The sequence below is a fragment of the Excalfactoria chinensis genome, chromosome 18, assembly GCF_039878825.1.
Source record: "Excalfactoria chinensis isolate bCotChi1 chromosome 18, bCotChi1.hap2, whole genome shotgun sequence".
Classification (NCBI taxonomy): Eukaryota; Metazoa; Chordata; class Aves; order Galliformes; family Phasianidae; genus Excalfactoria; species Excalfactoria chinensis.
This window is the reverse complement of record NC_092842.1, coordinates 7,764,646-7,787,327: the sequence shown is the minus strand read 5'-3', so window position 1 is coordinate 7,787,327 and position 22,682 is coordinate 7,764,646. Positions and strand designations below refer to the sequence as shown.

The 22,682-nt window shown below is 36.8% G+C and overlaps 1 protein-coding gene across 4 annotated transcripts in view; it reads left to right on the top strand.

Moving 5' to 3' along the window:
* The window catches only part of DENND1A (DENN domain containing 1A), a 178,518-nt gene that overhangs the window by 34,909 nt on the left and 120,927 nt on the right, over positions 1–22,682 (top strand). For all 4 annotated transcript variants that reach the window (XM_072353161.1, XM_072353160.1, XM_072353158.1 and 1 more), the window contains exons 4-5: positions 9,117–9,166; positions 13,565–13,684. In XM_072353161.1, coding sequence (XP_072209262.1) covers positions 9,117–9,166; positions 13,565–13,684 — 170 coding nt within the window. The remainder of the gene's footprint in view (positions 1–9,116; positions 9,167–13,564; positions 13,685–22,682) is intronic.

Sequence of the window (22,682 nt, the reverse complement as noted above, 5' to 3'; positions counted from 1 at the left end):
TTTTTTTTAAGTAACAATTCTACATGTGTTGTTTTATTTTCTTTCAAATAGAATAGAACTGTTTACTTCTCAATAATTGCGTATTTTACTCACTGACTGGTTAGAATTCCTAATCTGTAGCTTACTTGATGCTGAGGATGTCACTAATGGAGAATTTGTGCTTGAGTTGATGATGAGTCTATGGAATGACTCACTGAATACAGTCTAATGTTCCCTTTGGTAACTGGTGCAGGACAAAGTTGGACTCTAATGTTATTCTCTTATGCTTTTTAATACTTTGAATTTCTACGAATGATCTTGTCAGTGAAATCTCCTAATTTTGCCATGAGAGATGGTAGAATTGCTGTAATTATGGAGATGAATAAAAAGTGATGCTGAGGTCCTTTGCAAAAAAGGCAAAGAAGTTGTTTGTGGCAAATTCTTTTCTTTGCTTCTTAACTGTAAATTTCTGCTGCTGTCTTCAAGCTGTTTGCTTTCAACATGGTGAATTTCTTCAGGCCCTTTTTCTTTAACAAGGGATGGGAGCTGATTTTTAATAACACTTAAAATTCATGGAAGTAGCTTGCTTATTTATTTCCTTCAGTGTTACCTTAAACACTTCAGTGGCTGTTGTTTTTGCTTTATTTGTTCATAACACCGTTGTGATTAATTTTTCCTTTTTGTTTCTTGTCTGTGCCCGGATGCTGCGGAGGTGTCTGTAAAATCCTGCACCCAGCAAGAGGAGATTGAAATTTTAAAAAGTCAGAACTGTTCTTCCTACCCTGATGAATAAATGCCCTTTTGGGGCTAAGCTACAATGCAGATCAGTAAAGGTGTAATGTGGTTACATGGGTGGAATTTGCTTTTAGTTTTCAGAGTGGCTTTGGAAAGCTAGCCTTTTGTCTTTTAATGTATTATGTTTGTGTGAATGAGTTCTTGTGCTTTGCAGTGTGTTCTTACCACAAGGATCACATCTAGCCAGTTCTTTTCATGGACGTGACTAAGAATCTAATTGATCACAAAGTTTGCGTTTGATAAACAGAACACATTTTTCAGACAATCTGGTAGATACTTTTTAAAAGTCTTTACTTGCACATATATTTTGAGAAGGTTGGTCAGTGAATGATGCAGGAATGACTGAAAAAAAAATAAATCATGATCTTGTCCATGTACGTAATCAGTACGTATTTAGTGAGCACACCTTGTTAGCTACTCATTGCAGACCCTTATTGGTGCTTTTTGAATAATTTGTTTAAACTGTGCGGTACAGATTCCTTATTTTAGCACTGAGGCATACAAAGGCTTCTTTTAGCAGCCTTTAATTTTGTACTTATGTATGTGACATAGCCTGTGGCTGTGATCTCTACTGTGAATCTGCAGTTGTTTTGGGATGAAAGAAGAAGGCAGCTGGAAACTCAGTAGCTACATCTAGCTGTCTACCTAGAGAAGGCCTTGATTTCAAGTTTATCTAAACAAGCTCGACTAATCCCAACTATCTAGGGGGATCCACTGTCAAAACAAGCAGCATGGCCCTAAGGCAAACACAACCATACAGAAATGAAGGCTGGGACTTCCAATACTCCAATGACTGCATACTGGAGGCTTTTTTTTTTCTTTTTTTTTCCTGAAAGAGTGAGAGAGGTGGAATTTGCATAATGCCTTTTCATTGGAAACTTTTGGAAAGCTGACAGAGGTCCAGCTTATAGCTCTGCAGCCACAATACGGAGTCTATAGGAGAATCCTTGAATGACCTAACCATATTGAAAGAAAAAATGAAAGCATCCAAGTATAGCCAAGTGAGTGTGGAAAAGAGGGCTGCTGCATTGTCTAACATCTGCTCTACTTCTCGTTAGTTTTGTTCTTTGGTATTCTATGTGGACTTTGGAGAAACCTAAGACAGCCTAACACGAATCCTATAATCTTCCTTCTGAATATTTATGTAGTGTGCCAGCCTCTAAGCTGTCCTTTGCATCTTCCTACTTCCCCCTCATTTTCATGCTCTCAAATGAGGCCAACATTTCAAAAGCTAAATAAATGTTTGTGAATGTTTATAAAAGATTTGCATAAATTTCTCCTTGTTTGACAAAGATCACTTTTTTCTTATGCCAGTTCTGAAATTTTTTTAAAGGTTTCGGTGCTTGTCTTGACAACAAAGTCCTGCCTCGAAGGACAATGATTGCTGATTAAGTGGGTATGTGGTAGCAGCTGAATAGAGCATTTGAGGCAATGTGTAAAAGAGCCAGTCATCTTAAGCCAGAATTATAATATTTAACAAATGTGAACCAATGGATATACTTAACGCTATATCTTGATGTGAGATACCTGTGCAACTGAGTTGCAGTGTGAGAAACAGGATTATTTTTTCAAACTTATTTTTTCCTAAATGTTGAAAGGAAAATATTCCTCATCTTTAATTGCTAGACGTTTGTAATCCTAGTTATCTGATATTGGTGTTTCTTATCTGTAGCAATAGTTCAGTGTTTGAGCACATAATTGACCTTGATTTTAATGCTTGTTTATACAGTTTTTCGGTTCTTCATGATTTGGGTGGAACAGTGATTCTTATCACAACAGCTGTAGGTTTTCATATGTCAACATAGCACATTAGCTGAAATCCAATTGTCTCAGAATAAAACTAAAATTCAGTTTACTTGGAGGGATTTTAAAGGCCTTTACTTAAGACCCGTCTTTGCAAAATTGCTTAAATATTTAGTTCAGCTTTACTTTCAGCTTTTTTCTACCAAAAACCAAGTAATAGTCATTTTTGCTCTTTTGTTCTATTAGTTGAGAGGTTGAAGTTGTCATTAAGGCAAAAACTAGAGCTACTTCTCTGACACAGTTTTTATCACATCTGCTAGGCCTGTGTCCCAGGAGGAGCTGTGCAGAGCGGTGAATTCAGCATAGGCCCATTATCTGCTGTTTTTGCGTATGTTGTAAAAGGAGTGAGACCTCAGGGAGGCTTGGAGCCTCCTCCCGTGTAATGTCCAAATCAGATTTGAAGGACTGGTGGCAGGAAAGCTTTGGCCTTGGGGTGTGAATTCTAAGAAACAGAGTCACAATTAGGTTTAAAAAATTCAGGGATTTTGAGCTTTATCGTGAAATGTTTTTAGTAATTCAATGAGAAAAATTTCCCATCTGTGCACATATTTTCTATGTTTAAAATATTTAAATAATAGCAGGCCTCGCTATACGTTAGAAATGTTATTTATTTCTTGCAGTTAATCTTATGGTGATTGTGTCTGTGTGTGTTTGTTTTCTTTTGTTTTAAGCAGCATTTTCCTGAGGTCAGTGAAACGATGCCATTTCATATTGAGTATCATTTCACTCCTGACCTCCACAAGGGAAGAAGTGACTTTTGTAGGGAAAAAACCCTCCTCTAGCTCAAGCTTTGTAATTACTTAGAAAGAGCTGCTAGAATTGTGGGACACCAAGCAAACAGATGATCTGGTCCTGGACGGTTGTGCTGACATACAAAGAGAACTAAAAAAGTAGAGAGAAAGCTAAGTTGAGACAATATAATTGTAAATGATGCACCTGTTCTCTTTTAAAGTGGAAGAGCTTTCTAAAGAAGTGATTAAAATTGATTCCCGATATATTTTGCCAACTGTCAAAGCTGCTGATGTTTAACACTACTGCAAGATGTAAAATGATATCGTTAAAACGAACGCAAGATGAAATTTGATGCGTTTTGCAAGCCAAGGTTTTCTTCCTTTAAGAATGCATGTTGTCAGTTCTGGAAAAAAATAAATTCTTTAAAATGGAGAAAAATCGTGCTTTTATGTTTATTGTTCTTTGCTTTCTGTGCTCTGATATCATGCAAAAATTGGAGCTCTTTGTTGTGGTGCAGCCTCTCCACACAGGATACCTTACTTTAATTTAAGAATGCATTTTATAAAGCTGCTTGAATGCTTCTGAATGTTAAGTACATGATTACATGGCACGATTACATAATTGATGAGAATAATTTTAATAATAACTTTAGGACAATTTGATATAAGCCAACATTACTAATAAATGCAAATTAATGTCTAAACCTTCAGAAGATGAGATTTACTGATCCCTGATCGTTACTCATTGTTGTCTTTGTTAGCGGATGAATTTTTTTTGTTCTAGTATTACTTTCTTAGATTTATGTTCTTTCAATAAAATGCTGATGCAAGACTATGTTTTCCTGGTCATTGTAAGTAGCTGCTTTGTAAAGTGCTTTTTAAGGTAGTAGCAGCACTTGTTACTGAGGTGCTTCTTATTGGCGTGCATAAAGATGTTTCCTTTCCTAGGAACACATATATGAAATTCTGACCAACTCTGCATGGCAAAAACAGAGTTTACGTTGTTGTAGACTTTGCACATTTCCTTTCAGTGCTCTGTGCATGGAGTTGTTGCGAGTTTTAAGTTGGTTATTTGGGTGCACTGACATCTGTTTGGAGTTCTTAATCCTGTTGTTCCATTGCAGTGGGTGATCTAAATAATTCTTAGCTTAGAATTATGCAAAGGGATGATTTAAATTTGAAAGCAGTTTACAATTTTGTGATAATAAGATAGATTAAAGAAATATTCAAATTTAAGAATAGTTGAATAATGTTTCAGTTAATGTATTAGCACTCCTATGCTGTATTACCATTTTTAATATTAACGTTAATCAAACATTAACATGTTCAAATTTGATTTTGTTTCTGAGCAGAAGTAATAAATACACAAAGACTTTCAATGGTGAATTTCTCTTTGAGTACCTCATTTCACTTCATGGTAGCCTGCAGTTTCTAGAAGTTGCTTTGTTATGTATCTATCAGCTGAAATAGCTCTCACAAAAGCATCTGCAGCTTAGGCCGAGGCAGAGCTCCATGTCCCCAGTGAAGTCTGCTCGGTGCTTCTGCAGCCCCTCTGTACCCCTCCCTGCTTTCTATGCTCCTTCTTCCCTCCTCAGCCTGGTGAGGTGTTCCTGCAGCTTTTTGGGTGGTCCTCCATGCAAACAGGATGCATTTCACGCTGGTTTCATGGATTCTGGTGGTATTTCTGACTGCAGCAGACAGACCGCTTGCATTTTCCACCTTTTCTGTCCAGCATTTTGCTTATGACAACCTCACTTGTACTTCCTGTGAAGTCAGGAATATCAACTGGTGTTCATTTCTTTCATCACTGAGTTATGTCTCCTCTCCATGCCAAAGCCCAGCTTATTTGCAGTGCTCCATTCTCTCACAATTTCTCTCCCATAAAAATGCACGTATTTCATGAAGCTGCTTTTTTTTTTTTTCTGTGATTTCTGTCATGTAAAGGTCCTGTCTGTTTTCTGGATGATCTGTTCAACTTCAGCATGTTTATTCTCTGGTTTCCAAAGAGGTTTTCCCAGCACAGATTTCCCTGTTGTTTTTTGTGCTGTGTTGCTTTCCTTCTCTGATTTGCATTTAATATTACAGTGTCTTGTGTTACTCACTTATTTTTTCAGAGATCTGCCCTGCCTGTGTTTTCATTTTGTTTTGCTGCAGCTTCTACTCAGACTTCCTGTTCCACTTAGGGCCACCTTATTGCAGCAGCCATCTCTCAGGGACGTGTTTGCCAGCCTGCTCTGCTGTGTCTCTGTTGGGTCCATCCACTGCCTGCACTGCAGTTACTTGTCAGCAGCGCTCCTTTGAACAAGAGCAGTAAAGCAGGCCTGGATGTGTGAGAGGCTCTGTTCCATTGGCTTGAAAGTGGAAACAGTGGAAGGTTTAAAAGTAAGCCTTAAGTTACAGCATGTGTATTAAATTTGCAATTAAATATGCAAAATTTTTTTCAGCAATGTTGAGCTTTCTGCACCATTTCTCATCACTAGAGATAATTCAGGATGTAAGCCAAATGGTATTTAGCAGCCTTCTATTCTGTGTGCTTTGGAAGTGCATCTTGTGTGGAGTGTGAAGGGAGAAAGAAATCGTTTCAGAGACTGCCTTTCCTTCATAAATTGCTGTGTGACACAAAAGGGCTGAACACTCTCTTCCTGGCTCATTTATTTTGAAAACTTTGCTACTGAAACCAAACTTAATCAATGAGCTCTGTGTTGTCTCCGATAAGTTATGTACTGGCTTTATTGATTGGGAAGGATTTTAGAAAACCCATGTGGGGTTTATAATGTCAGCAGTGTTTTGATTATGAAAAGAGTTGGAACCTTGGGACATGGAACCAGGTGGTGTATGTCCTAAAGCCACTGGTGACACGGCTGGGCTGAATCCCTCAGGGGACGCAGTTCATGCCCTGCACTTTAACTGTGTTGGCTGCCTGCTACAGATGCACTTTTTGCTCATTAAAATGTTAAAAATCAAACTGCATGTAAGAAGATTTGTGAAAATATAAACTTGGGGATTGATCCAGAAAACTGGCATGCGATACCCTAGAGATGTGGGTTTCAGCTACTGGGTAATTTACACTTATCAGCTGTGTGTCCTGGATTGTATTGTTTTGTTTTCTTTTCAGATGTTTTGTTTTACAGGCATTTTGTAGGTTTTTCTTTGGAAAAAATAGGCATAAGGGAATAAAATAAGAAAAAAGTCTATAGATACTACCTTATCTTTCATGTCGGGTAAAAACATAAAATGGATTATAAGATGCTGGCAGGGAGGAGTTCCAGGTTTTGTTTTATGGTGGATTTTTGTTTGTTTGTTTGGAGTCTTAAAGAGAGAATGATTTTTTTTCGAGGCTGTAAATAACTGATCGCCTAAAGGTGTATTTTATGTAGGAATTGCTAAGCTTCAAAACTGAGCAATGCTTAATTGGAGGGAAAAAAAAAGGCATATTTATATTAACAAGCTTCCTACTTGAGCAAAAATAGGGTAGATCTCTAGTAACTGTATGTCTTACATGCAAAAGATCAGTATTTGTGCTATTTAGAACCTAATTCTGTGTATGATTTTTAATAGTTAAAATTTAGAACTAAGTCTGTGATTAACCTGCATTAGTCTCAATTTTTTGGTTGTAAGACAACACAGATAGGTTTTGGTATATAACGAGAGGCAGATTTTGTCCAAAAATGTAAAAACTATGTTATAATATCATTGCAAAGTCTTTCTTTGACAGACAAGGCAGTGTAGTGTATAGTGATATAAATTTGCTGTATTTTCTCCTAAGCACACTTCTCATTTTTAAGAAGCTATAAAAATTAAGAGAAGTGGAAAGTTTTGAGTAGTATGTTCTATTATCCTCCAATAACACGATGCTGATGAGATGCTAACATGTTTTATCAAATGAGTATTTATACTGGCAGTTACAGTAAACAGTCTTTACCAAAATAATGGATGTTATTCTCTACTTTCATGTGATTGCTATTTGTTACCTTTTAACAATTGTATTTTAGAATTCTATGTAGCTGCTACATACAGTGAAGTCAATAAATATATCGGTAGTCACTTGATTCTCCTGCAATTACAATTTCAATTGTTTTATGGTTCTAATTTTTTTCTTTCTATTTTGTGCTTTGAGCTTTCGGCAGTGGGTAAAGGACAAGTGTGGAATAACGTGCATATGTCAAGGTGCAGTTTTTGTGCATAAGCAATTGGAGTTGTGCAGGAGACTGCCAGACCTTGCGGAAGTCAGTGAGTCTGCGCAAGGATGAATCCAGTCATGTTAATGCGATCTTTACTACCGAGGCTTTTTGTATGAAAATGTGTATTTCTGCAGACTTTACTCTGAAACCTGCATAGTTGTTTCACAAGTTTCCTCTGTTAAAATTGAAAGAAGGATTTTTTCATTGCTTTACATGCCAACCTTCAATAGATTCTTTCTTGTTCTTTAAAAACAGAAGGTTGTTAAATAATCTATCAATAAACTGTCAAGAAGTCAAAGTTTCCATATCTGTTTCTGCCTGAAATCTTAAGAACTTGCTACATTTTTAGTTGTCAAGAGACCTCTGAAGAGTAGTTCTCGAGTAGTTGAGCTTGAAACCATTGCTAAGAATGGGATGTGCTTGTTTGAATTATGTAGGAGGAACATGTTCTTGCAAGGGAGTCAATATGCTTTCCGCTTCATTGAATAGGTTATTAGATTGATGTAGTTTATTTGTTGAATGATGGCATTGGTTTTAGAAACAAATGAAGTGAGAAGTGTCAATGTAGTTATTGGTGATAATTTATTACTATAGGCCAGAAAAGTGTTGAATTTATCAGGTTTGCCATCTAGTCAGGGTGATCTTGTAGCTGAAATCAGAAATATATTTGATGTTGTGGGTCCTGAGGCATTTTACTGTGAAGGACAGTGGACAATGAACTGACTGGTAGTAAGTCTGCAATCCGAGTTGACCTTTGAAATTTGAATATGATAGGAGGATACAGTGCAAACAGATTACTTCTGTGTGTGAATACAATTATTTGGTATATGTATTTTTTTGCTTCTTTAATCAATATATTCATTTAAGGGTGTGCAATAGAAGGTGATTTATTAAAATATTAATAATGTTTTCAGTTTTCACAGTCATGCTTTTTTATTTGAGATCATACTTATATGTAAAATGTTTAAGAGTTCTCTCTGTGTGGTGCTGTTTTGCAACATTCAGAAAATGGTTTGTAGTTTAAACAGTTTGTATTTATTTTAATACACGTTATTTTAATTGGTCTTGTAACACTCACATTTTCTTTCTAATAGCAGTAGGCAGTGTTAAACATTCCTGCTAGGAGACCTATTGGCTTTATCTTTTGTTATTTATCTTGCTGATGTTGGGAAGTATTCTCTAATCCCCCAGACCTCTGTTCCTAGGTAACAGTCAAAAGCTGTGCCAGCAGAAGTGGTCCTGCCAGGCCAAACCCATGTGGGTTGGTGTTATTCACTATGATCCATATGGTCAGGGTAGAGACTGTCCCTAGAGAAGTGTTAACACTCAACAATCCAACCTCCTCCTACCCTTTGGAGAATTGCTGGATGGCTCCTGCTGCCTGCCCATGTGTGAATCTTGATTAATTTTTCATTTTTAATGAAGTTTGATCATGTTTATTATTTCACATGATTGACTGCCTGGTACTCCTTCCATGTAATTGATAAAGCCCATATTTCTTCATCTGTCTCGTCTTTCTTCAGGGCAAAGTTGTGAAATGGTGTGATGTGGTTAATATTAGATTTATTGGTCCCGTTAGATGTATAAATTATCTCTTCTTCTTCTTTTTTTTTTTTTCTCTCCACAGGAAGTTCTACAGACTTTGACCAAGTTTTGTTTCCCCTTCTATGTGGACAGGTAGGATTAGATTTTCAAACTTGACAAGAAAATGAGCTTCCCAGTCAAACCACTGCAGAAAGTAAAAGACTTATTGCTTTTAATGTTCTGTGTGCTTGGCTGTGACTTAAAGCACCGAAGTGCCAATTCTAGTCTCAGAATCCCTTTGTCCTGGACGTTTTATGGACATTGTCAGGAAAAAAAAAAAGTTTTAGGTTTGAGCTGTGCAGTGACAGCCACAAATTGCGCTTTGTTTTATTTCTGTGTAATGTTTGGATGTGAAAACATTTGGGTAGTAATGGTCAAATATGCATATTAATGTCAGTACTTCTTTACCCCTGAATTTTATTTCTCATTTGACAAAATTTGGGAAGAATAATGAAGTGCTTCACGTTTCAAGGCCTCGATCTTAGCTTGATCGCTGGTGCCTTGTGACAACTTAATTCCAGTTCTAGTTTTTTGTAAAAAATGCAGTCTAGTTTCTACTGGACAAGAGAAGAACTGTAGTTGGCTGAGAGTATTTAATTCTTGTGATTTAGGAATTGTCAGAGGTATTTTCATGTTTTAGATGCTTACTTTTGTTCTTACTGATGATTTCATGGCGAGATCAAACATTCAGATTTTGTAAGGGTATACTGCAGTTTGTGCTGTGTAGCAGCAGCAGCACTTCATTGGTTAGAATCACATGTCTGAGGTCAGCCACGTGGCAATCTGGAGCTGGAGGAAGCTAAAAGCTTGAACAGGTCGTGCAGGTGATAATGTTTTCTCAGCCCTCTGGGCAGTCCCTGTAGGTCAGGGTTGAGAGATGTTTGTGAGGCACTGCTGGCGACAGCTGACATTGGCAACACCTCTGCTGTACCTGATTTGTACATAAAAAGAGAATTTGAATATCCTGGACAGTCAGCAACAGCTTCTTAACTAATGCCTGTTGGCTTGTGTGACCTCCGAAAGCCACAAATTCTCCTGGTAATTTGGAATCACTTTGTGCTGATCTTTTCCCTTGTTTAAGGGATGGAATTGAGGAAGTAGGTGTATATATTTTTCTAATGTGCGTTTATAAGGTTGTTCCCTTTATACTGTGGACACATTTATATTTACAATGTATAGTTTTGTTGTACCTGGGGTTTCATTATTGTTTTCTCCTCCCTCTCCCCCCCCCCCCCATCTATATAACATTTTTGAAAGACAGAAACATTGAAAACCCATATGGGATGCACATGAGAACATAGTGAAAAGTCTCATTAAGTCTCATTTCTGGATTCAGCTTTTTGACTGGGCATCACAGGCTGACATAACAAAGCCAGCCTTTTTGAAAACTAAGAAGGGTTTGTAGCCTGTGGGGTATACCTAAAATTTAAACTGAAAGATGTCCTTAGTTGCACCTGAAAGAGATTCTGCCACACCTCTTCTTGATATACAAATAAATAAATGCACATGTTCACTTATGAGTGTGCGCTTGCAAGTACGTAATCACTTGCTGCTGTCCTTCGTGATGTAAATTTGGCTTGGTTTGAACCGTGTGTGGGAACTAAGGAACTAACCTGCATGTTGCAGCAACAGTCTTCTGTCACTACAAACAAATTTAGTGGGGCCATGGCAAAGAGAACAATACAGTCCATCTTAATTGAAAAGTTTTCCTCAGATTTACAACCAATTGAATACCCGTTCATAGAGACTTTATCTGCATTTCAGCAAGTGACAGATGTACAGTAATTGATCTCTTCCTGTTAACTGTTAATTACTAAGTATTTCTTCATGCACTTCTTATACTGCATTTAAAAGTTACTGAAAGTAGGGAGCAGGTAGCCTCATAATGAAATTATCACAGACAGTGCTTTAATATTCTCCTCAGTCTTCTCAGTAAACAGTTTTCCTGCCCTAAGACAGAAAGAAATATTTTCTTCGTCTATATGTCTGAAATGTCCTTAGCAGCTGTGACCTATGGAGCTGACTTGTAGTCCAGTGATTTTAACCCTCTCTGTATACCTCAAAAGTAGTATGTTGGATCAGGTCTACAATTACTGTCATTCTTACTTCTAGGTGACTTTTTTTTTTTTTTTTTTTTTTTTTTTTTTTTTTTTCCCCAAATATATTTTTGTTCTTTCTAAACAAAAGAAGAGATAAACACCAAAACATTTTTCAGGATAGGCATTCCAAATATTTAGGTACTGTTTCCAGTTAAGTAGATGGCCTTGTTTCAAGCTGTGACAGTTTTAGAACTGGAATTTCTCTGTTAGGTTGAGATTTTAAAAACTCTTATTATAACAGTGGAGATACTAGGTCGTTGTTCTAATACTTTAGGAACATGGGTTGGAATTATTCTGTTGGAAGTATACTCTGTAGGGCATTTCTTCAGCATTTCTGGAAAAACACTCGATATGAATGAAGAGGTTCTGGTGGAAGTGATCATCCATGCTTCACTACGATGAACAGAGACTACTTTTCCTTTCACCAACTCAGAGCCCAAAGTAGTGTGAGATCCTCCCACAAGGGCCTGCAAGAATACTTTGATTAGAGCGAGCATAAGGAAAGACGTCTTTAGCCAGGATAGTGAATAGGTTATTTTACGCTATAAAGAACTAACAACTGAAAGTTGAGCAAGGCATTTTAGGTGTGTTTATTTTCTGTGAATCGCATAAATGCAAAAATCTTTAGGTTTGCTGGGAAGGAACTTACCAACTTGTTGCAATTGTGTGATAAACAAGTTCATCCCTGCTGCTAGTGAGCATGTTTTTTTTTTTTTTTCTCCTGTTCCGTAATTTTAATTGTCAGCTAGAATGCTTTTCTTGCACACACTCTGCTCTTGGCCTTGTTAAAATTAAGCATATAATCCCCTTCTAAAACACCATAGTAAAATCACCATAGTAACATTACATCCAAGCTTTACAGATAAAACTTAACACCAGTAAGGGATTTTTTGGTATACCCTACCAGCTCAGTATGGTTTATGGAAATGGCTGTTCTGTTGACAGTTAGAATTCTGTAGGATATTAATGCTTATGCTGTCTAATTCTCAGGCTACTGAAATGCTCTTAAGTGTCTTTCTTTTTGTCCTGTGAATATGGAGCACTTAGTGCTGGATGGATCCAACTTTTCTTTGTGAAAGTCTTCTTTATTTTCTCTATATATTTGCTTGTTGTTAGGGCTCATTACTGTGATAGATAAATGGCCTGAATTTTTGTTCTCTCTCTTTTATTTATTTATTTATTTATTTATTTATTTGTTATTGCATTGTAAAGATGCACATGTAAATTCTGTTAATATTTCTCAGTTCTCACTGAAAAGACCTGAAATAAGTGTTAATTTCGTATCATTATGAGAAATCAAATTGAAAATCTAAGAAGTCTGCTAATAATTTTATTAGTCACAGCTTCTCTGAAAGTCAGCATTTGTGTTAAGTAGCAAACTTACATCTCTGCAGTATGACTGCATCACAATAAAGTGGCAGGAGAATTGGCTTTGTTTATGTGGAATTTGTAATCACTGCACGAGTGTTTGATTAACTTTAGATAGATGTGGTATGTCTTACTTATTAATAGAATGAAAGACTTATATAACATTCAAAAAGTATTGTGCTTTAAATGTAAAGCGTATTCTTTTGTTGTGACCATTTTGAGCATCACTTACCTGAATTTTCCAATTCAGACGTATTTTGCTACAGTGATATTTCCCACTGGGGTCTGAATGGCAGCCAATATCCATGGAAGTTATTAGCTCATTTGTGCTGCTCTTCAAGAGTCATTAAGATCCTACAGATGAGGCAAATGACTTGAAAAATTGTATTAAAGTCTTGAAAAATTATGTCTACAGTCCTAGCTGGCAGTATGCTTTTGATCCCAGTTATCTTTTCCTTCTTTGCACACTGGTGTGTTCTTTCCTTTTACTGATTGCATAGCTGCTAGAGTAAAGGAGAGTCATCCGGCATGGGCAGAGTTGCTGGATGCTGAGGAATGGTCTATCTGGCATACTTACAAAATTGGTAGATAGATGTAAAACTTCAGCAAGTCAATATCCAAGTGTCAAATAAGCTCAGCATGTTATTTATGAAAGATTGTCTTGCTCTTAGAGTAAGCCAATTTTGAAATGAAGAGTAATATTTTGCCTGCATGACAGAACATGGGTTTTGTTTGTGCTGTATGTACTGCTTTGAACATAGCTTATAGTTGTATCCATTTTCATATAAAGATAAATGCGTAGTTTAGTATCATCCCACACTAAAGCCAATTGCACGTTTAAATTTCTAGAGGATATATATTTTCTGACTTAATTTCTTGGAGGGAAAAATAACAACAACAAAAAAAACTTCAAAACAACTTTCTAGTAAAAGAGAAAATGCTACAGGACTTGCATAGATTAGATACCTTTGACTTGAAGTCAGCTCAGCATTAAGTTTTTCCTTTTTATTCTCTTTATTTTCAGCCATGCAGTTAGCCAAGTTGGACAGAACTTTACATTTGTCCTTACAGACATTGACAGCAAACAGAGGTTTGGGTTCTGTCGCTTATCTTCTGGGGCCAAAAGCTGCTTCTGTATCTTGAGGTAAGTCTGTGGTTTAGCTTTGGGCAGACAGGGAAGCAGTGTTTGACTTTGCATTGTTACATTGCAATTACAATTTCCAGCTGTTCTAAATTATTTTCGTATCTGGTTCGTGAAGTCACTGCTCTTCTGCAGAAGTGCTGCAAGATATGTGGCACTTGGAGTCCTTCTGTAGATAACTGTATTTGTTTGTAGTCGATTTTCTTGAATTAACCATTTGGAGGAAAAAAAAAAAATCAATGTTTCTTTGCAGTAATTTGTTATGACATTGCATGATGGCAGTTGTTATCTTTCACTGTCAGAACTGATCTTGTTAAGACATTTTGTGGACATCCGTATATGCAAGTTTTATTAATGATGAATTTGCTGGTAGCTGAGGAAATATCTTCAGAGCTCATGCTGTCCACATTCTGAAAGTTTGTGTGTATCAGCTTTATGTTGTCATGTTGAGGGTTTTGTAGTGTTTGCCATAAAGAGCTGGATGACTGAAGGTGGGAACAATGCATGTAGAGCAAGAAGTTCCATCCAAGTATTTATGATACCTCCTGAGGACATGTTGAAATAGTCTGTGATTTTTATTTACATTTTCTGCAGGAATTGATGCAGGTACAATCAGGCTTCATATCTACCCATATGTTAGTTCCGTTACAAAATTCTATGGAAATAAAGATTTCTACATGCTACCCTACCTTTGTTTTTATTTGTCTATTTTTAACATAAGTTTATTGATCTGTCTTCTGCTTCTTCATGTTCATGAGAAATTGAATGTATTGGTGCACTGACCTAGACAAAGAGAGTTGAGATTTTAGCTAGTTGGGTGTTGAAACAATCATGAATGAGGATCCTGTTCTCAGTGATTGTCAACATCTGTCTCAGTTGTTTCTGGTTTGTTTTTTGCTTGGGAGAATCCAGTGTAAGAAGAAAAAGAACTTGTCCTTGGCATACAAATACTGCCCATCGCAGTGGCAGAATGGGACCTTCTTGCATGTGTGTTTTTGAATGTGATGATGCCTCTGGAGTATTTTGGGAATGCTGTTGCAGAATATAAGTGAAACTGTCAAGTGCAAGAACATTTCTGCCTTCATTGAGTTAAATCCTGCAGTGCCATGAAATAGATCATGATTGTTGTGTGTAATTTAACATGAGTACATTTGTGCAATTTGTGTTGGCACTTGACTTGTAAAGATATCAACTGTTCACTGTCCTGCACTTCAGCATTAACTGGCAGCAGTGATCTGCTAACTACACCTTCATTGATAAAGTCTAACATTTGGAAAAAATAGTATGAAGTCTATCAAAATTACTAATTACCTGTGTGGGAGGAGGGATGACAGGTGCTTTGTCAGTAGCTTCTTTCATTCCATCCTTTCTTTAGTATTTTCAGCTATTAACAGCTATGGCAATGGCAATCCTGCAGTGTGAACCACATATCGAAGGCAGAGGTGTTTCCCTAGATCCCCTATGTAGACAGGAAGCTGATTTCCTCGTGTGGGGAGTGTCTGGTTACATAAAGTAACTTTTCTTGATTAATAATAAATTAAAGGGGAGACACGGTTTAAGAAATGAGTCTAAACGATTACTGTGAGTCCAAGCTTGATCTCTCCTGGATAAGAGTTCTTTGCTGTCAGCTCCCTTATGTTGAGTGAATGCCAAGAAGAATTGGAGGAGCTATGTTGTAGCTAAATGCCTTCTGCTTCAACTCATAACTAAAGTAAAAAAAATTAAAATAAAAAAATAAAAAATAAAAAAAATTAAGAACTCAACCAACTAAAAGAAACAACCAAACCAATGCAGGGAGCAGCAGTAGGTGAATTGGGATTCAGCTTCATTCCTGTTGTCTCATTCATCTGTGGACTAATGAGGAAATGGAAGATGGTGATTAATGCAAATGAATGTAAGTTTTGGAGGATAATGAAGAATATAAATAAGCATCACATGGGTTTACTTTCTCTGTTCCCAGAGCTGCAGCAGCCATTGATAATGTGAATCTTCTTGGTGTCCTTCATGAATGAAATTAGAAATGACTAGGATATACAATTCTAATAATTTAGTTCTATTAGTAGAGTTAATTTAATTCGTAAAGGATGCTGCTATAAATGGGTGCATCAAAATATGCTGAAGCATGTGAGAACTTTATGAAAAAAACATGTAACGATGAAAAGAATGCTTCTTCATGTGTTTAGTTTTAAGTTATAGGTTGTTTAAAATGTGGGAGTGCGTGTTTTTCTGTCACCAAACTGATTGCATTTGCACCTGCACCATCTAACTCTAGACAGACTGTATTAGGGGCAGTTGTGTAAGCAGTGCACTCTGAACACTAAGCCCAGCAAATTAATGCAGCCTTCACCAAGGGTCTTCAAAACTTTTTTGACTCCTCCTCTTGAAGCTTCCCTACCTGCTTCAGCACTTTTGGACTAGACTTAATTTTTTTTATTTCAAGACTGTTTCTGAGTTAAAAGTATTGCATTGCCTCAGTGCACTTTGTTGGAGATTGCTGGCAGCGCTCTGTTAGAATTGTACATGCTGTGTCTCTGGTAGATACTCAGTGGAAAACCGGATGGCTGCAAGCTTCAGGTATTCCCTGCTGTGCTCAGTGGCAATATATAAATTAAGCAATATTGTTTGTTATTGGAGATAATCTTCATGTTTATCAGTGAAAGGTTTGGTGTGTTTGGCCATGGTGAAAGGATTTGGAGGTAGAAAATTGCTAAAGTTTTGGTTTATCATAAAGAGGAACGGGAAAAGGAAATTATTTTCATTCAGTTTGTGCTTTGAAAAAATGTCAGCAGAATTCTGGAAACAGTTGAAAGCTGTGACAGCTCTCAGAATGCTGTAAATCATAGCCTGGACCTTGAGATGTGAAGTGATCCAGAGACTTTTCACATGCACGCAAAGCACAGTAAGGCACTTCTAGGACTTCAATAGCAGCAATGTTATCAGCATGGATGTTGCTCCTGTGGCCAGCAGGAAGGCAGTTCAGTTTTACAGTGTAAGTCTTTTGGCTATTTTAATCAGTGCTGTTTAATAATCTGCTTTCAAGGTAGCTCTCATAACTGTTGCAAGAAATGGCAACATATTTTTCCCTAATATTCATATATTTCTGTAATCTCTTTTGTTCCTGCTATGGATACCAACATACAGATTTCTGGAAACTGGTAAGTTGAGAAAAACTGCATTGTCTGGGTGTTCTGGGTCCTTTTTTTTTTTTTTTTTTTTTTTTTTTTTTTTTTGTCTTTTTCCCTCTTGATTTTTAGCTAAAACCAGCTGCAGTGATCTAATGCAGCCTGAATGGCTGAGTTGTACAGCTCTCTGTAGGAGTGTTACTTGCTGCATTTCAGACAGCAGAGGGCGAACAAAAGCACAGAACAATTGTCACAGATGGTCGGGTGGGTGTTTTGAGGTTCTAAAAAGTGAAGTGAATTAAAAAAATGTTTGTTTTTGTGGGTTTTGCTGCTCTTGTTTTGGTTTTGTGTGTTTTTTCTTTGATTTGTTTCCATAGATTTGCTTTCGTATAACTTTGCATTGGGTTTGTAATGGGCTTTTGAGGGTGAATGGTATAAATAGCTCTGAATTCAATGAAGAGTTGTAGCATTCTATTTTAAAAAAGGCATAGAGAAAGTCCCATACTCTGCTTCTCATCCAGTTCTGAGGCATCCTTTTAACTCTGTTACCAGGCATGTCCCACACTTCTGTTCTGCAATGGATATGCTCTAGTTTCTCATATTTTTTAAGTTTGTGTTTGTGTAGATGAAGTGCTCTTTCATAGGGTGAAAAAGTTTCGTTAACCTCATGGTGACAAAGACATAAAAAATTTGTTCTTGAAAGAAAATAATGTAATATAATTGCATAATTTTCAGCTTTCTTGTATTCTTTAAGTATATGGATACCTTCTGATTCTTAAGAATTTGCATGTTGGCACTTAGTTTTAATTTCATCGCTGCTTTTAGTCTCCTTGCTAGTTGGTCTACTCAAATTTCCAGCCGCCCTCTCTGTGCAGAGTTCTCCTGAAGCCTTGTTGGCTGTGTTGTGGGTGCTGCTAACTTCTGTACGTAGAACTCGAACTGCACGGACACTGATGGATTTGAATGTTGGGAAAAAATATGGAAAACAACTTGTATTGGTGTCAGTAAGTGTACCAAGAGTAGTGCTGTGATTTATATCACAGTCTGGTTTCTTGACGATTAGGTTGAGGAACTCTTTTGGTTATGGTCTGCTTCAGAAGCGGGCAGAGTGAAAGCCTCACAGCTGAAGTTACTACAAGCATGTTAGTTCTAATACTTAAACTGTTTCTTACAGTATTTTGAATGTTCCGAAGATGTGTGAAGATAATGTATTATAAAGCTGTGAAGCTGCTGCTAAGCGTATGAAGCTTAAATTCTCAAGAGACATTGAATGGAATTCCTTTATTCCTTGCTTTATTCCCTGAGAAAGGTATTAATTAAAGTACGTATAAATTTGCAGCTGAAATTTTTTGAATATGTTGGAGACTCTGCAGCTCTGACAGCTCTGTCCTTCCATGCAGATTTGAAGGAAAAAAAAGTTCTGCTTTAAGAATACATGAAATGTGGACAACTCAAACTTTTTCTACCCTTCCTGCAGGATGTTTATAAAACCAACAACTTTGTAGTTTTCAAAAGATTTTTTTTATTTATTATTATTATTTTTTTTTTTTACCTTTTGTGATCTGAAATATTTCCAGAACTCAATGTGAGGACCCAGCTGCTGATGTGGGAGAAGTTGTTCATAATATAGAGAAAAGATTCATTCATTTCTTCAAATTCAATTCTTTATTTTATATTCTCATTGTTTAATCCTTAAAACAAGAGAGAGGTGTTATTTTGCATTAAAAGTAGTAACATGAAAAAATAAGTGAAAAATACTTGAAAATAAAAAGGTGTTTTTAAAACCAACACCAGTAACCTCCCTCAAAATTTCTATAGTACAAAATAACAGTCAGAATAAACTTGGTTTTTACCTATTTGAAGAACTTTACCAGACTGTGTAAGAACAGTTCTAAATTGTTAATCCAGATTGGATTACTGCTATGGTACAGTACCAGAATCTGTACTTTTGTACATTACTGATTATTTTTAAACATATCTTCTGGGATGTCACAAAAGCACCGTAGTTTATTCATTCTAAAACTGTGAAGCCATACAGAACATCCGCTATAGTTCTCCACTTCCACAGCAGTTGAACTCAGTAGAGCTCTGGCAGCTCCATGCAGGTGAATGCATTGCTGTGTTAACTGTCATTTCTGCATGAATATGATTTTGGTCAGTTTAATCCCATATTTAATTTGAAATGTGTCTTTGCTTCTGATAACATGAAAGCAGCTCTGGAAGGTATTAGGCAAATGCTGCCAGGCCATACAGAATCAATTCTCCCTCAGAAGCCGCCAGCTATGTGTTTTTGTCTTCCTATCAGAAAGGGTTGCAGTAATAATAATGAAACATTCTGAGAGGGGAACATGGTCACTGATACGTGGATGAGATGATAATAATTACTGCTTTGATGCCACGAGGGAGGTGCGTGCTGCTGGGGGTCTGTGCTGGCCCAGAGGCCTGTAGGCTTGTGTGTGCTGGAAGTCAACCAATGGAACTGGTGTGAGTAGGAATTCTCTCAGGTGCTATTATCTCACGATAGGTACCTCGTGTACCTTGTGTACTTTGTTTTTGTTTAAAGTAACTAGTAGATTTTCTATTTTATCTGTTAAGCAGTTAGCTATAGCACCTACTTCTAATTGCTGGAAGGGGCACTAATAACTTAAGCTTATGGCTTTTATATTACTTCACGTTCTGTTAAAGTTAATAATAAGAAAAAAAAAGGATAAAACTTATAAATAGATTTCCCTTGGTTCATCAACTTACTGGCCGGTTACTGGCATACAAAGGTGCTGTACCCATGTGGAACTCAGATTTGAAGTTTTCAGTGGGTATTCAGCTTTTGTACCAAAATGAAAATCATTCTTCTGAAGTGAAATGCAGAAACGTTGGTGTGGAAATCCCTTTCAGCCAAAATAGTTAAGCTCTGCACCACTCTTTTTCTAAGATAAAAAGAAATGGATCTATAATAGTTTGTGGCAGATGGCAGAAAATGTAACTAACTGAATGTGATTCTGTATGGAGTTATTTGAGGTTTTTGGTGCGATTTGTTGTGAGTTCCTCTCCTCCCCCCTTTCCTTTCCTTTGATTGCGGTCTTTGTCCATTTATTCTAAGGATAGAATAAGATTTCTGAGCAGGGGCCTCTCTTGTGGTGCAAAGTGAGAATTGTTTTTAATTGAGCAGAAACATGTGGAAGGATCAGGAATATCTCAAGGGATTACAGAAAAATTCCAAATTTGTACTACTTACAGCTTGTGTTTAGAGCAGGGTCTGCTGGGAATAAATGTTAGTTAGTGTGACCTGTGACCTTAAAAACTGTTGACATGGATTTCAGCCAGAAACTAGCCACAGAACTCCTTTGTTAAGCTCATTCATAGCTCCTTGAAAACTCTAGTCAGTGAAAGTTGCCAGCTCAAATCTAAGGAAAGCAGGAAAGCAGAGCCTTTTTTTTACTTCAAGCCCCTTCCCCCCATCCCCCTCTTTTTTTTTTTTTTTTCTTCCCATGCTTTGGAAACAGTGGACGCCCCTTAACCAGCAAGACTTCTTTAATAGGACTGCATCACCTAAACTTGATTGGAATTGACAGCTTCCTGGCTCAGGCTTGCCAACTGGCAGGGCACTGATGCATAGGGGACAAACGGCTTTAAGGGCCCATATACCACTGTTTGTGTATGTGCCTCCAAAACAACATGCTTCTGTTGTGATACCTTCTAATCTAAAGAAAAAATATCCCAAATCCATTATGCTACTTCTATTTTCACATCTTTCAGTTATCTTGGGGAAAGAAATTGAAAAAACAAACATATATTTATAAATATATACATATATATTTAACTATGAAAGAATTGTCCTGTTGTCTTCTAGAATTTTCTCCCTGCACTCACCAGACCAGAAGCAACAGAAATTTATGTTTGAGGAAAAGAAAAAAAAAAAGACACTAAAAAAAGACACTTGGATTTGTATAATTGACTGTGCTTTATGTTTTCATTTTTTCTTTTTTGTACTTAAAAAAATCTGATTAGCTCCCTATAAAATGTTGAGTTTACAAGTTCTCTGCTCTACTTGCTTCTTTACAAATCTTTCCACTTCAGTGGATTTTGTGCATTCTGAGGTGATTTCGTGGTGTGATTCCTTATGTGGTCTTCTGTGCGACTCCTCACTTGGCTTCAATTCTATTTTTGAAGTAGAATTTACCTTCACGTGAGTAAGTTATGTTGCTATTATTCTCATCATTAGGTGTAGATAGGTACAAAAAGGATGCAGGAGGGTGAATACAAATTTTGCTTAATTGTAAGTTGAATAGAAGTACACAAAAAGCATTATCTTTGTGAAGCAAATAGCTGGTAAACTGGGATTAGAAGTACTTAATTGATTTACGAGACTTTATGCTTTTTCTCTTCTGTAGGATAAAATCATGTTGGTTCGAAACTCTTTGAACAACCCACAATGTGTAACCACCCAAATATTACCGTTTTGGTTGAAGTATTTCGTAAAGGCTTGATTTTATGAAAGGGCAACTTCATAAGGCTGATTGTCTCTTGGAAAAGCTTTCGTGGAGTTTCTTTTTGTTCTTTAAAGAAAAAAAAAAAGATAAAATTGTGAATCAACCTCATTTCTTGCAGGGATGGGGCTGCATAAACCAGTAATAGTTGTTTTCTAGGGATGGAGAAGTGGGGTAGTGGAAGAAATTGGAAAGCGCTTCCCCTTTGCAGACTTCCTTTTCTACTGAAGGTATCAGAGCCTGCTCCCTCTCCTCTGTATGCACCATCTTTGAATTCGTGTTCTGTTGCCACAGATTTGTAATCTAGTTATGTTTTATAGGCATTGGTTTCAAAAGTATACATTGCTGTCACTTGTTTTCCTGTTTTTCCCCTTGTCACCACTGTATGTATAGAGAACTCAGCCTGTATTTTGAATTAATTGGAATTAATTGGAAAATTGGGAAGGGAGTTTGCATGGAGAGCAACATGGCACCAGGACTGCCAGGATCAGTTCTATTTCCAGCAGTCTTGTGACTGTATTTAATTTAGTGTAGTTTTTGTTTAGTTTAGTGTATTTTGACCCATGTTAAACTTTTGAGGGGGAAAAGTCACAGTCCTCAGCAATCACAATACTATCTGTCTACTGAAGAAGTACTGTGCAACTGCAGAAATGAGTTGTTAACTGTTTAGGGCCAGGGGAAGTATTTATTTTATTCATTTCTAAGCTGTAATTACGAAGCTCAGGCTGCAAGCAGTGACTATAGATATTTTTTAATTTTACTTACTTACCTTCACTTCTTTCTCTCCCCTGTTTTGCTGTTAAGGTTTCTGTGTGGACATGGAAAAAACTGTCCCTACATCACTATATAAATAAGAGAAGGAAAAAAAAAAAAAAAAGGCCAGTCTCATAAGGATTGACCATAGTTATATATTAAAGAAAATGATAATACAGAAAATCAATGTTTTGCTTCCATATCTGTCTGTACAATACTTCTAAGCCTTCCGAAAACATGTTTGGTAATGGCTGGAAATGATACAAAACACTTTTTGGACAGTCTATTTGGTCTTTGTTCTGTATCGACCCTGGAATCCCTGTACTTCTTAAAATGCTTCAGAGATGAAAGCAAATAGCAAACTGATTCTATTACACATTGGCAGAGGCCACAAAAAGTACATGTATAAGTCATGAGAAATTGGATCCCTCTGATTCAACAGTACAAGAAAATTGTACTTAATAAAAATGTTGTTATTGAGCCTCTGTCTGTCTTCTTCATGGATTTTTTTCTTTTTTCTTTTTATTTTTATTTTAAATTCCCTTTTAGCTGTGAATTCAACACATCCATTTATGTGAGGGTTGAAGATTCTTTCTCAGTTTCTTTGCATAGACCTTATAGAGAAAAAGGCGAGCAAGACTT